Genomic DNA, 15,781 nt, shown 5'->3' with positions numbered 1-15,781 from the left:
TGTGAATAAAAAAAGTGAATGGTGATTAAAGAGAGAACAAGAGTGTTTTGAAACTTTATATGGACTTTGAATAGAAAGAGATTCTAAATCTTGTTTTGTGAAGTTACTTGGTATTTGGTGTCATAGTTGCTTAGTTATTTCCCATAAAGCAAAGAGTAAAGAGGACAAAAGCCATCATGTTATTGTTTAGGCAGAACAACTGAATCAATGAAACTTTTAAATACAACTCGTTTGTTTTTGTTGTAAGAAAAGGACTCTCCCCTCTGTAGTTTGTTCTTGTTCGTGTTTGATCATCATCTGTGATCTGCACCAATTGCTTCTTGAATCGACTTGAAGCCGTCCCTTTCTAAGCAACACACCACTTCTTCCTATTGCACCAAAATGTCATGAGTATTAGTATAATTCACTATCTCAAGTCGATATGCAGAGTTTATTACAATAACGATTATCTCAGTTCCACCAAAAAGATTCATGTATGTTGTCTTAGAAGAGTTTAACGTTGTGAATGTAGCTTAAACTTCTCATGCCCTACTAAGCTTCCATGATCAAAGAAAAAGTCCAGTACTTAAATGGGAAAGTAAAGGAGATACCTTTATTTGTGGGATGAGAGCAGGTCCACCATACGCAAACCCAGTGTACAGCTGAACAAGAGTAGCTCCGGCTCTTATCTTCTTGTAAGCATCCTCTGTAGCTTCAGCATTTTTGTCGAATCCAGCAGCAAGGCCGATTGGGTTTGAGAACTTCCTTCCCCAAACTTCGAGTCCCAAGATCTGTGGATCAGGCCTCTTCTCTCTAGGCACCCACCCGCGAACAGCAGCTGTGACAGCCAGCTTGTGGGCAAACTCAACATCAAGAAGAGCAAAGAGAGGATTCACAACCTTTGTTGCTGAGAACAGCCACCCACTGTCCAACACACAAGACAAGATAGAGCACAAAAGTAAAAGATGGCTTTAGCAATGTAAATCAACAAAGAGAATAAAAGATGTAAAATGCACTGCATACTAGAGAAGGCTCATGCCTTATTGGACTCTTGAAGTCTTTTGTGCTCCCGACATTGAGCATGCAGAGCTCCAACTCCTTTAAGCGTGATATCCTTTATGGATGGCAAAGAAATTCAAATTCAGTCAACACAATGCCTTATATACTTACTGTTTGATGCACTTTTTAAAAGTACCAAGCCTTACTTGAGCATACTTTTTAAAAGTATCATGTCTGCAGTTTCATACGCTCTTGGAAACATTGTTGTTGGCAATCTGTCCACCAAATAGTAGATAAATGTATATGTTTACGAAGTTGTAGTGTAGTGTAGATAAATGAACAGAGCACACAGAGATGAAACAAAAACAAGTCTCAGGATTTATGTAAATGTTTATACAAATTCAACTATTCTCATTCAAAGGATGAAACTTTGTGGTCCTGAAAGGCTGAAACATCATTTCATAAACAAAATGTCTCTTAGCCTAAAGCAAATGTATATTCTTTTGAACTTGTAGTGTAGATTAAAAACATGACACAGAGATGGAAACACAATAAAGTCTCAGGCTTTCTGTAAATTTGATAAAAAAGTCAATTATTTTCATTCAAAGCATGAAACTTTATGGTTTAGAAGATCAATCCTCAAGCGCGAACTAACAAAGAAGACAATAACCATCGAGAAAGCATGAACTTTAGAGCATACTTGGCTTCTTGAGACTCTTTGAGCTAGATTCCGCGCAAGTACTTGCATCTCTCTCCTCCTCTCCCAGATAGACAGGCTCTTTGAGTAGATCGATTTGGATACCGAACAAAGCTCCTGCTATCACTTCAACTTCAGTATGTCCTATTGATTCTTTCAACGGAAGATACACTTCCTCACTGACCTCATCTTCCTCACTGATCTCATCTGACTCCAAAGTTTAACCTTCTTTGCGCTCTGTTTCAGCATCCGGACAGCTCTCTGTGGATCTCAGTTACAAAGGTGGATTGGAGAGAGAGGAGACGAGATGGAAGGATAAGAAACGTTTCTTCCAATCCTTGATTTAGGATACGTCTCTTAGGTTAATACCTATTTTTTTTTTTTTTTATTATTAATTACCTTAAGAGCCTACTTAGGAGCTTACGATAATTATGCTCTGAAGCCGTTCGGTGGCGTCTATTCAACTTCTGTTACTGTAACGGCTCGAGTTCATTACGTTTGGGTTATTAATGGGCCTCAAAGAGTAGACACTATGGGCTTATAAATATATAATTGGGCTGATAGGAGTATTGAACCAGCCACGTGAACCCACGCTGACACACACCACCACACCAAAAAAGTCTGAGGTCAATTTTCTTCGCTTTTTGTTTCGGCTTCCATAGATTCTGGGCCCGTGTTCGAAAACGGGCGTTTATTAGTGGGATGCATAGACGGTGATTAGGCCATGGTGTATGGAGGAAATTGGAGGATCAACGCTGGAGATCGAGTTTTTTTTTGCCGCGTTGTTCGAGTAATAGTTAAATGTGGTGTATCTTACTAGAACTAAATCCAAACACAAACTTAATTTAGATCTATAAATATAAATTAAATTTAAAAAATTAATAGTTTAATACCCTGATTAATTTTTGACTTTTTATTAATTCGCTAGATCAGGGGTGGGCTTTCGGGTACCCGTTCGGGTTCGGATCGGATATTTTGGATTTTCGGGTATAGAGGTATAGATGTATAGAATCCGTTCGGGTATTTATTTACTTCGGGTCGGGTTCTGGTATTTTTAGTTCGGGTTCGGCTATTTCGGATCGGGTTCGGATATTTAGATTTTGAAAAAAAATATTAAAATTTTAATTTCTCAAATTTCTTATATTTAAAAATATAACTTTCACTTAACTAATTTTTTATTTTTAATAGATTGAATGGTTAATAGATTTGGACATAACATTTTGAAACTAAAAAAGACATTAATTTGGTTATTGTTTTTATATTTTGGAAGTAACTTTTTGTTAATTATTGAAATAAAAAGTTTGACATGCATTTTAAGTGAGTAGCAAACCATTTTCTCCGTAATTCTATGTATATCATATAAACTTAAAGTATGTGTAGTATCAATATAAATATTTTATATAAAATGAGAGATGTAAACTAGAAATTGTTCGGTTATCTTCGGATATCCATTCAGGTTCGGATATTACCCGTTCGGATTCAGATATCCAATCTCTCCTAATTCAATACCCGTTCGGATATTTTGCTACTTCGGTTCGGATTTCGGTTCGGATTTTTCGGATCGGATTCGGGTGCGGCTTCGGATATCGGGTAAAGTGCCCACCCCTACGCTAGATTTATGGAGGCTGTCCGACTTATGTCTAATGCTATCTCAATTGAGAGCATGACTGATTCAAACACAGCGGTTGCGGTTGCGGTTGCGGTTGCGGATGTGGGAGTTTACGGATGCGGGTGGTTGCGGTTTTTGGCGTTATTAAACGTTTTATATGACTGATACAACGTTTGAAAATTGTCGTGTTTACGGGTCATTTTTTACTGGTTTACCCGCCCACTGATACAACAATTAATTAATAAAAAAATATTTAATAGACAAAAAATAATTATAAAAAGTTATTATTAAACTAATAAATTTAAAACCCAATAACAAAATAATAATTAATAATTTAAAAACAATTTATAGCATGATTATTGTTTCATGCATATTGATCACCAAATACTTCATCGAGTTGTGTAACATGCTCGAAAAAAATTGTTACGAGGCATGGATTTTCTGGATTCATCTTATACATATTGTAAAATTTCTTCAAATTATCCCAACGGTTTTTAGCGTACTTCCAACTCATCTCTGTTCCAAATTGGTCATTAAGCTTCTTGACAATATTTTCTTTCTGGGACTGATTAAAATATATGTTTCCTTCATCTTTGCTTTGTTTTTTTTTTTTGGTAAAAATGTAAAAATATTATTACCAGGTTTTTCAATTTTTGACAGACATACAGAGATTAACAAGAAGCAGAAAAGAAAACAAAATCTAAACAAAACTCAATCTAGCCTAAATCGGAGCATGACACAACACACTAGAACAACAATCCAGAAGCACGACCAGTTTGGTACCTACCGCTTGCCGCAAAAGACTGAACCAAGTTAAACCGAGAGTCAGAGCCCGGTAATTTTGGCCTCCCCGATGCAACTGCTCTTAAAGATATTGGCTCAGCCGAGAACAGCTCGTGGAGTACCTCTTAGCACACACCCACATGAACAAACTGTAAAGGTAGAGGCCAAGAACACCAACACCAGCTAGAACAAGCAATTAATTGACTCGGAACCAGCTTGTACACAATGCCAGACCAAGCAAAAACAGGCTGCAACCTCCGCACTCCCTGACCAGTAGCCCCAAACCTGCACTAAAATGAAACCGCACACCACCACCAATGCTCAAGCGAACCTCAGTGATGCTGGGATGTGAGCGAAAACCAAGCGCTCAAAGCAAGCAGTCAAAGACACAAGAACCACTTGCACGCTTGAAGCCTTTGAGAACCAACGAGCTAACTCCAGTACTGAACAATTTGCCGCTAGCAACAGCAAGGACTTTATGAAGACCAGAGCACATACCTAACCGAAGAACATACGCCTCCAGAGAATGGACAAGCCAGGGAATCGGGAAGAGAGGATACGAAGTGAAGAGGCAGAGCAGAAGGCCACTGAGGAGGCATAGACAACCACCCTTTGAACCACGAGCTAGACCTACACGAGCCTTGATTGTACTCAAGAACCAACTCACCTGCAAACTCAAAGCACAAGGCACGTTGTCGTGGTAGAGAGACCCACCGACACACACTCTGGCTAGAAAAGGAGAACCAGCGCCCGACGAGAACGACGAGAACTAATAAACTCCAGCCCGAGCCAAATGACACTCTAGTCCGGAAGGAGAGACCCATCGACGACCTAGGAGAGTCAAACCAAACCCCCTCCTCACGAGCAAAAGAAACGGACCAGATCTTAGGTGAAAACGATCTAGATCCAAACCCAAAGAGCCGACTGCAGCACCCAACCATAGCTCCACCCATCTTTGCTTTGTTTCTCCACAATTATACACTGAAGTAATGTATGTATCATCTCGTTCGTCCATGTAACTTTCTGAAAGCCAACATATTGAACTTATTTACTCTTTGCAATCCAACAAAGACAAAAGTTAATAATAAATAGCATACCGCCATTCAAGTGGAAGCTGAAATATCTTGTGAAGCCATAATTGTCAACTCTAACATTATAGCAGTTGTAGTTTCTATTCAAAGACCAGTTGAAACATATATCCAATTACAAAAGCATACATACATATATATATATATATATATGAATCATATACTGGTGATTTAAAGAATTTAAACAACAAAACATATCATAAATCATAAAATTGTAATGGAAAAAAAATCATAATCCACTTACGTTGGTTTCTTGACTTTCTTCTTGGGTGAAAGCGATGATTTCAATGGATTGCAACAAATTAGGGTTAACGTGATTGTTAAATATATATATATATATATAAAGTTGACTAAAAAATAAATGAAGTAGTTATACGTGATTGTGATTAGTTAGGATATATGAAATCTAAATCTAATTTAATTTTTTTATTATTATTTTTATCCAACCACAACTGTCCGCAACCGCAAACGCTTGCTGGAAAGAGTTTTTGATTTTGAGCGGTACAAAGTGGTTCGAAATTGTACAAAACGATTTATGTGATTGTTTTGAAACGCTGTCAAACACTTTCAACCGCTACCGGTAGCAAAAACTGCGTTTGCGGGTAGTAACGGAAAATCAGTCAATCTTTGAGTGTAGGCGATTTTTTGCTGGTATTATATAACCGATTGACGAAGAAAACATGTTACAAAAGAAAAGAGATGGGACATATATATATATATAAATCGACAGTTATTTTCTTGTGACTAGGTCGTGTTTTCTTTTAACTGAATCTGATATTTGTACAGAAATTAGAAGTTACTCTTATTTGAGTTCTGATGGGTATGTCATTTTATTTGTTTAAACTCCATGTTCGAAATTGCGTTAGACGCTATACGTACGCTTGACCCGGGCCTAGCGAGTTGACAGAAAATCGGGATAAAATCGGGGAGTACTCGGGGAGTAATTTTACAATAAAAATCATAAAAAATCACATTTTTCATTTATAATATATGTTAACTTGTTTTGAAAATCAATAGCAGACGTGTTTTACATTAGGCTTATTTAGGTCTCTTAACCTGGGTTCGACGGCCGCTAATGTCATTTTTCCATCTTTTTTTTACATCTCTTTAATGAAGGGTATATTTGTAGTTTACAATTCATCTTCTTCCTCCCGACCTGTGCGTCTTTTAACCCTAGTTTATGGTCGTTTTTTATTTTTTTTTAACAAAAATCATCTTTTCATGTGACGATTTGCTTCGATTCTTGATTATTAACAATGAAATATGAAAGATTTATGTTGAAAGAACCGATTTCGAACCAGAAAATGCCAAAATATGAACAATTTTTTTCTAATCCGAGTTTTTGCTCGAATAACACAAAATCGCAGCGGAGCACCACCGATTTGCGTTTAACCGGCGAGTAATCGGCCAATTCGCCCGCGTTTTCGAACATGGTTAAACCTAATCAACCCATTACACCACAACGCAGAAAATGTATAACAGTGCCCCACAAAGCGTCATTATTAGGGTTCAAAATTCAAAAGGCCTGACACTATTCGGACCATTTAAACCCAAAAGTTTTGTTCCCTAGCTTGAACAACTAGCGCAATATATGCTTTACTTACCAAAAAAGATCTGCTAACAGACGACTGTTGGAACTCGTTTTTGACAATATGGTTTAAGACCATTTTTCGGTAAGTTTCTGGACGAAGACGTTCGTCGAAATAATCAGATGTTGGACACTATAAAGTAGTGTATTCGTGTGTCAAAATCGGAGTTGGTTTTGAATGAGAAATGAAAGTTTAATGTGAAAGTATTTGTAAAATATTCATATTAAAAATATGAGGTGAGAATCCTCTTGTATATAAAATGGAAAAAATAAAGCAAAATTTAAAACTTTGTTTATACTGAGAAATGAAGATATTTGGACCAAACTTAAATTTCAGGTTTTGAAATTTGGTAAATGATTCAAGAAATTAATAAAGAATTTAAACTTGTTAGTCTAGTCTTTACTTAATTTATTTGTCTTTATTTTTAAAAACTTTGTGGTAAATAAAGTTTGAATAAAATAAAGAAAAAAATATATTTGCTAATTAAATTGGTTAATGTGAAGTAGTGGAGGTATGAATGCAAAATTGATTATGATTTTGTAACCTACATCTAAATGCACATCCATATAATTATGATGAGAATCTCCATTTTGTGCCAACGTTTACGGTTTGGTCTATGACAAACGTAAGGTTTGGTTAGTGACTATATAATAGTCATTCCTCTTCTCATTCTAGATACATACATTCAGATGAACAATGAAAATAAGAAAATAATTATTCCATGTTGAATAGTTATGTTTATTTTTTATTTTTTTGAGTCTGAGAGTACATCACAGAAATAGGATCGATAGATTCTGTTTTTCGGTGATGGTAAACAGAAACAATGTTGCAGTTGTATCCTGGTAATCTGAGCGCCATGAAACCGTCACACTACGGGGCGTTTAAAGATTTAAGAAAACAGAAACTATCTCGACTCTGCAATTCTTCTTTATTTTTTATATTTTGGTATTGTAATTTTAATTTATGTTCTTATTATTCTTTACAAATATCAGTTATCCTATGGTAGTAAAATAAGGTTCCTACATTCTTAAATCTTTAAATATTGTTTATGCTTTTGCACTAACAATACTGATATTTTTTAAAAGTTCTTGGTTTTTAAGAACAGGTTAATCGACAGTCTAGAAACAAAATCGGGATAACCAGCTTTTGATATTGTGTAAAGCTTGTGTTCTTGAGCTAACATTTTTTTTTTGCAGGATCGGTTGAATTATTTAAAATAATTCTCCTGCACTTACGTGTTTAGGTTGTGGTGTTTGATTATTGATTATATTAAATTGCAAAATTTATTGATTTTTTTTTTTAAAAAATATGTCAGTTTTTTTTATCATTTTCAATATGGATTTTTGAAAAGAAAAAGAAAAAAATGATGTTGGTTTTTTATCAAACCGTTACAAATTGCAAAGGAAAAGGGTTTATTGCTTTTGGTCAAAGATATGTTTTAACTATTGGTATTTAATTAGTAAAAACAATACGTTGAATAAAACGTTTTCCTGGATTTGTTATTGTGGAGTTATTGTTTAAACATTATTAGTCATATGTTTGGTATTGAGTAGTATATTAATCTGGGTTTGGTTTCTAGTGAACAAACCCCATATTTCAATATAGCTAAACCAAAGTGATTAATAAAATCTTGATCTTTAAGAGATCAAATGGTATATATTTGGAAATGGATTTAGTGAGTCGACTCCCCAAATTTAGTTTGGTAGAGATCTGCCACATATAAATCATTTGCCATAGAAAATAAAATGTTTGTTGATACTGATCAAAACATTTATATTTCGTCAATGCTTAAATGCAATTTGTAAAAGGATTGACCATGAAAAAAAAAATTAAAATACTAAAACCAATATGACTGAAACTGACATGTGTTTTGTAGTTTCTAAAGTCAATATGGTTGAGAATAATCATATAAAATTGTGGGGTTTTGATGGCAAAAATAATATCTTGTAATGATATGTATATTTGCTAAAAAAAGTGTTTGGAAAAGATCCAAAACATACAAGTTAGATTTATTAATTAACTTGAGAGAACTATGAAAATAGTTGTATGTAAAATGTGAATTTCTAAGAATAAAATACATTTTCTGAAATTGCTTTTTATTCATTTAAATCTAAAAGAGTTGTAGATCAATTTTCTAAACTCTTAAGAGATGTTAAACATAATTAAATATGCATAGTCTTAAGTTATCTCAAGAAATGTGGGAGAAACTTTGCTTACCATATAAAGTCGTTGGCAAGAGGTCATATGAACTTAGTGATAGTTTAAAAAAAAAAAAAAAACTATTGTCATACACTGAGTTTTGTGTATAATGGTTAATTGTATCTTGAATAAAAGATGACAAAAATCATTAGACAATTGATCTCGACTGATCTCAAGAGATTATGTTCATTATGATGACAACTAGGATCCTTATATTAAAGGTATGTCTTGAGATCAAGTTGTTAATTATATCATCTAAAAGAATAGGTAGCCTGTGAATTAAGATGAGATTTGGCGGTAACTCTACCTAACTGACTGGAGATCCCAAGAAATAGGTTCAAGGAGATAACTAAGTCAAACTAAATCTGCCCAAAGCACTGTAAGACTTCGATCTATACCCAGTTTATATGATGATTAAACAGTGTTACATGTAAGGAATACAAGATAAACATTAGCTTTTAATGATTTGTGTCCATTGTTTTGAGATATGAATGGAGTAGTACATGATAATCTTCTAAACAAAACTAATGGCAAATCACCTTGTGAGTTTGAAATGGGGCCGTTTCTAGGAGAATGAAGGAAATGCTATATTCTCCAAGTTCACTCATGATTAACCAGGACTGTTCACAGCCAAAATAAACACAATAGAGAACCTTGTTCTGTGAGAGAATGAAGCTGTGTTGTAGCTATTGTCTAGGTTTACACTAAAGCCCGGGAGGTTCAAAACATCATGGCCACCTCCTGGCCGAGTAAATCCGATAGCTATTAACAATGACTGGTTCAAGGCTGAAAAATTGCTGCCAACTCATTATGGAGTGAATTTCTCGTTTGTACTCTCAAAATCCTTAGTTGAGTCTTGTCGAGTCTTGTCTAGGAAGTCAAGTCTATCAAGTCGTCTAGTGTCTAGAGTCATTTTTATTCATGTGGGAGATTGTTGGAACTCGTTTTTGACGATATGGTTTAAGACCATTTTTCGGTAAGTTTCCGGACAAAGACGTTCGTCGGAATAACCAGATGTTGGACACTATGAAGTAGTGTACTCGTGTGTCAAAATCGGAATTGGTTTTGAATGGGAAATGAAAGTCTAATGTGAAAGTATTTGTAAAATATTCATATTATATGAGGTGAGAATCCTCTTGTATATAAAATGGAGAAAATAAAGTAAAGTTTAAAACTTTGTTTATACTGAGAAAGAAAGATATTTGGACCAAACCTAAATTTCAGGTTTTGAAATTTGGTAAATGATTCCAGAAATTAATAAAGAATTTAGACTTGTTAGTCTAGTCTTTACTTAATTTATTTGTCTTTATTTTTAAAAATTTGTGGTAAATAAAGTTTGAATAAAATAAAGAAAAATATATATTTGCTAATTAAATTGGTCAATGTGAAGTAGTGGAGGTATGAATGCAAAATTGATTATGATTTTGTAACCTACATCTAAATGCACATCCATATAATTATGATGAGAATCTCCATTTTGTGCCAACGTTTACGGTTTGGTCTATGAAAAACGTAAGGTTTGGTTAGTGACTATATAATAGTCATTCATCTTCTCATTCTATATACATACATTCAGACGAACAATGAAAATAAGAAAACAATTCTTCCATGTTGAATAGTTATGTTTATTTTTTATTCTTTTGAGTCTGAGAGTATATCACAGAAATGGGGTCGATAGATTTTGTTCGGTGATGGTAAACAAAAACAATGTTGTAGTTGTATCCTTGGAATCTGAGCGCCATGAAACCGTCACACTACGGGGCGTTTAAAGATTTAAGGAAATAGATTAACTATCTCGACTCTGCAATTCTTCTTTATTTTTATATGTCGGTATTGTAATTTTAATTTATGTTCTTATTATTCTTTACAACTATCAGTTGTCCTATAGTAGTAAAATAAGATTCTTACAACAACGCCAGTCACACTATATCTAAAGTGAAAAGAACGGAAATTGCCAAAAATATCAATAAGATTATCACAACATCATCACTAGTGTTATAGTGTTCTTTGTCTTCGAGTTGTAATCTCGAAGTCACTCATTCCATTGCTACGGTAACGTAGCTTTTGTGTATTTCTGGCACAAGTTTCCACAGGTATAGAACTCACCTGCAAACTTAATTACCAGTTAGTAAAATTAGTTAAGTAATCAATGTTTTTCTTCAAATCAAATGCTTCGAAACGAGCATCCACAATGCAAGTGATTCTAATCATGTCCCTCCTCTTATCATAGGCACTTGTTCACCAACAATATCAAACTTTCGAACTCTCTTTTCCAATGCCCGAACAAAGTTTCTACGGTATATTTAATTAGTTGGTTTGCACTGGTGAGTAAAATGGCCAGGTAATATATATTTCCTCCGGTTAAGATTAATTGTCTTCTAAATTTTTTCAAACATATTAAAAAATCTTCAAATTTCATGTTTTATTCCTAATAAATACTCCATCCGTTTGTTAATATAAATCGTGTTAGAATTATGCACATAGATTAAGAAATCATTAATTTTTATATTTTCTAAACAAAAATATTATTAATTATTTATCTAACCACAAATCAACCAATAATAAAATATAAGGTATATTATCATTGGTCATATAACATTAAGTGTTAGTAAATTTTACATAGAAAACCGAAAACGTCATATAATTTGGAACACAAAAATTTCTCTAAAACGACTTATATTAAAAACGGAGGGAGTACATTGTTTTATTTGGCAATATTAATTGATGAGCTAAAAGAATAAGAATAAATTAGAAAAAAATAGAAAATAAATGCATTGAAAACATAAAATGAGATTTAAAATAAAACATATTTTAAACTATAGAATGACAATTAATCTGAAACGGATGGAGTTTTTTTTTAAGTTTATGTATGTATATCTATATTATTAAAAGAGAAGTACCCATTTGAAAATGTTCTTACTTCATTAATTAAACTCCCTTTTTTATTGTCTTTTTCAGTTGCATTTATGAAATATCCTCAAACGAATAAAACTGCCTAATTTATTACTTGTTCTTTCAGTTACATTAATGAAATATGCTTAAATGAATTTAAACTTCCTATTTTATTGTTTGTCTTTTTCAGTTACCTTAATGAAATATCTTTAAATAAATTTGGACATAATGTCATTTAATCAACCAAAAAAACTCATGAGTTATCTTTACGTGCATAATTTTAATAATGGAGATTTTTAAAAACGTGCATCATTAAAATGTTACCTAAAACATGCAGCACTAATATATAACATGCATCAATAAAACTAGAATTTGACTCATACAATTGTACGGATATTATTTTCAGTTGATTAAATTTAAAAATAATTATTTATTCAAAAAATATTTAAGAATGACTATGCTTTTAAAAATTATATGGTATTATTTGAATAAATAATTATTTTTAAATTTAATTAAAATGTAATTTTCATATTTTTCAAACAAATTCTAAAAATATTTTTTAAACATTTTGTTTTTTTTTGTCGACAAAATATTTTGTTATAATTGTTAAAAAAATATTGAGTTGCATCTCAAATAAAAAGGTAAAGATATTAAAAATATTCTAATTAAAATATGTAAAATTTAATATAGTTTTAAGGAACTGGTCAAAATAAAAAAAAAATTACAGATAAAATAATCATGATTTTTGTTAACTGGACGGATCATTATTTTTATGATATCGCACACGAAAGAAAAATTTATGTTTTTAAAATTATCTAATTAACTCTATACTAATTTTTTTATATGATATCACACATTCATAAAAAAAATAGATAGTTTAATATGTAAAAAAAAATATTTACTTAATGAATATAATATGAACGAATATTACAAATACATCGTTTAATAAAATAAATAATTAAAAACTGAAAATTCATACCTGCGCTGGTGCGCGGATCAGGGTCTAGTATTCTATTAAAATTGAAGTGCAAAATAATACTTGCCTATTTTTTAAGTAGATTTTTATGCATTTTTTTATTAATTCTAGCCAGTTCATTTATTGTTTTCATTTAAGTGTTTTATTACATCTTTTACATTCTTATTTCACTTTTCTTAACTACTTCATTAATTATATTTACTATAATAATAAAATGTCATTTATTTTACGTATAACCATAATAATTTCATGTGTTTAAATGAAATTGCTTTGTTACCATTAGTGACACTAATTCAAATTTGTTAACAAAATTGTTTTATTTGTTTTTATAATAAGTTAGACATGTACATTCATGCATATGTTCGGATACGTATAGATTTTTACGAGACTCGAAATTTTGGATTTTAAAATTAAACTATGTCCAGGTATTATAATTTTTGGACATGGTTCGGTTTAGATTCTTCCAGATCAGAGTAAATTTGTATAAAATTAAAAATATCTAAATAACTTATATGCTTAAACTGTCATTATATAATTTATAAAAAAAAAAAAATCAAATTTCCACGAGTGTGCAGGTCAAGCTTCGGTATCTTTTATTTCGGTAAATTGTTGAATGCCAACGTTCTTGTTTGTTTTGTAGAAAAGAAATATGTTTATATTAATTTCAAACGAAATTATTGACCAAAATATTGTGTATAATTATCCCAAAAAATAAACTACTGCCTATCGAACTAGTACTGCAAACTAAATATGCATCATGCATGCATCTACGTTTCAACGCTTTGACCATAGTTACTGAAACAATACAAAAATAAACAACCGTACGCATGTATCTCCGTTGATACAATGACATAACTACTGAAACATACGCTTGTTGAGTCATTAGGTGAATACGAACAATCATCATTCAATTGCTCAACACCAATCAGTAGCATGACGTTGCCTTCCACATTCGATTCGCTCTTAATATTTGCTATATTTTCTCAGACAAATCTTTCTTCTCTATTTTTTTTCTTTTTGTCAACCAATCTTTCTTCTCTACTTTTGTAGAAAATGCTATAGTCTGAAACGAAAACAAAAATAAAAGAGAAAAAGTGGGCCTGATTTTAAGACAAGAAAAGGTAATTGCACGTTGTGTAGCATTCAACCCTCTGACAACATCATTTTAGTTTCAACTTTCTCTCACTCTCCACTCTCCATTGCTTCCACTCTCTGAAACATTCACGCGCAGCCATTGGCATGTGAATGACTCACGCGCCGATGATTGTTTGTTGATTCAGAAAAAGGCATTAATAATTGAGCTCTTCCTTTCATTTAATTGTCGTCCGGTTGGATTGGGTAGGTTTCGATTTTATTGATATCATAAATATATAAAAATCAGTGTATGCCTCGTTCTTTGAAACCGATACCAACGGTTAACGATGCTACTACTACCATCGATCTTTATTTATTTCATCACTCCCACTGTCACTCTCCTCACATTAATTGCCACTAACTATTGTTAGTGACGTGAATGATACTAGAGTGTCTTTTCTTCCCTTTTGGAATGGTATTTGATCTCTTTTTGGAAATTTATGTTGTTTCCAATAAACGCTACCGGCTAAAAGTTGTGAAACTAGCAAATGCTCAAAGTATTCAGATTTGTAAAATTTACTTTGGTCGGATTAAGATTTGTAGTCTAAAAAGATTAGACCATTGATCGATTTCAGCGTGTTACTCTTGCACATGAATCCTGCTAATCTTTTGTGTATGGTTCAAATTGTAAATGTTGACGCTTACAAAAAGATACATATTGTACATATTTACAGCGTACTAATTTCTAAAGTTAGTAAGATTTCAGTGATCAATTTTTATTTTTTTATGAAAACTTAAGCGCAGTAATTATAAATGTTTAAAATCGTTAGAAACTTATCGGAAAAACGTTCTAAACCTTAAAACGCGGCAAAACTTTTACTTTATGTGACATTAAGTCTTATGTAATATTATTTGTTTTTTTTCTTAAACAATCTCAACCCTTATTTATAAGGTTTTGCAAGAGTTAAAGTATGCAAAAACTTTTTCCGTTTTCTAAATTGGTGAAGATTTATTCTTTTCTACGAAATGGCAAAAAGTTGAATTAAAACCTTAAAACGATTTTAATATACAGTAGATATATGAAAAAAAAAACAAAGCTCACCTCCAACTGTATATTTTACTTACATACTCGCTCTGTTCCCAAAAGTAAGATTTTTTTAGATTTTTTTGTTTTCCACAAATATAGATTTTATATATTATTAAGATACACTTTTATACTTTTGAAGAATATTAATTGAAAATATTTGAATTGATTAAATTTCATTGGTGAAAAGTTATTGGAAAGTGTATAATAAAATAAAAAATAAATTAAATTATAAATATTTATTAAATTCTTAATAAACGTACATGCTCTATAAAATCTTAATTTCAGAAAAAGAGAGTATTTTATAATAATCAATTTTTTTATCAAATATAACAATCAATTTTGGACAACCTGCATCCACTATACTTTTCTAATATAAAAGCATATATTTATTATACATAAAAACGATTTATTTATCATGCAATTTCGCAGCTTAAGGACGTTACACGTTCCTAAGAGCACGATTATCGTTCGTCCCAAAGCCCGTCCTTATTAATATTGGGTCGAGAAATAAATCAAAAAGACCAAATAACATTGTAAACGGACCTTAATTTAGGACGTTGGGCTTCGTCCTTACGAGGGACGTGGCAGCATTCAATTGGTAGTCGAAATAGGGTTGGGGAAAGTCGCACCGTGTCTTTTTTTTTCACCCTTCTCCTGATTCTCTCTTCTCCGCGGCGATAGTTTTGGCGATAGCCTCTCCAGAGATTTCAAAGACGAATCGACATCCCCAATCGATTTGCTGCCTCATCGACGCTTCTCCGCCGATTCAAACCCAAACGAGGTATGTGTTCCTCCTTCTTCATCGGATT

General features: G+C 32.4%; 1 protein-coding gene across 2 annotated transcripts; it reads right to left on the bottom strand.

Annotated features, from left to right (window-relative positions):
• Window positions 1–113: 113 nt before the first annotated feature.
• LOC106310218 (dihydroorotate dehydrogenase (quinone), mitochondrial-like) lies at window positions 114–2,070 on the bottom strand. 2 transcript variants are annotated; one of them, XM_013747449.1, is made up of 5 exons: window positions 1,679–2,070; window positions 1,185–1,253; window positions 1,019–1,093; window positions 591–903; window positions 114–368 (listed from the first exon to the last, which is right to left on the bottom strand). In XM_013747449.1, exons 2-5 carry the CDS (start codon window positions 1,238–1,240, stop codon window positions 294–296), a joined length of 519 nt encoding a protein of 172 aa, XP_013602903.1. In that variant the 5' UTR covers window positions 1,241–1,253; window positions 1,679–2,070; the 3' UTR covers window positions 114–293. The 2 variants fall into 2 exon arrangements, with proteins under 2 accessions (XP_013602903.1, XP_013602904.1); XM_013747450.1 differs by having other exon boundaries at window positions 122–368; window positions 1,195–1,253; window positions 1,679–2,042.
• Window positions 2,071–15,781: the final 13,711 nt, after the last annotated feature.

This window comes from Brassica oleracea, chromosome C8 (assembly GCF_000695525.1).
Source record: "Brassica oleracea var. oleracea cultivar TO1000 chromosome C8, BOL, whole genome shotgun sequence".
Taxonomy (NCBI): domain Eukaryota; kingdom Viridiplantae; phylum Streptophyta; class Magnoliopsida; order Brassicales; family Brassicaceae; genus Brassica; species Brassica oleracea.
Note: the sequence above shows the minus strand (reverse complement) of the source record. Positions and strands in the feature narration are given on the sequence as shown.

What these genes read in the sequence shown, in the direction of transcription:
- LOC106310218 (XM_013747449.1), bottom strand. Translation starts at nt 1,240, where the DNA reads ATGTTTCCAAGAGCGTATGAAACTGCAGACATGATACTTTTAAAAAGT. An exon ending in GACTTCAAGAGTCCAATAAG is followed by an intron (nt 904 to 1,018) that starts GCATGAGCCTTC and finishes TGTGTTGGACAG; the next exon opens with TGGGTGGCTGTTCTCAGCAA. An exon ending in CTCTCATCCCACAAATAAAG is followed by an intron (nt 369 to 590) that starts GTATCTCCTTTA and finishes TTGGTGCAATAG; the next exon opens with GAAGAAGTGGTGTGTTGCTT.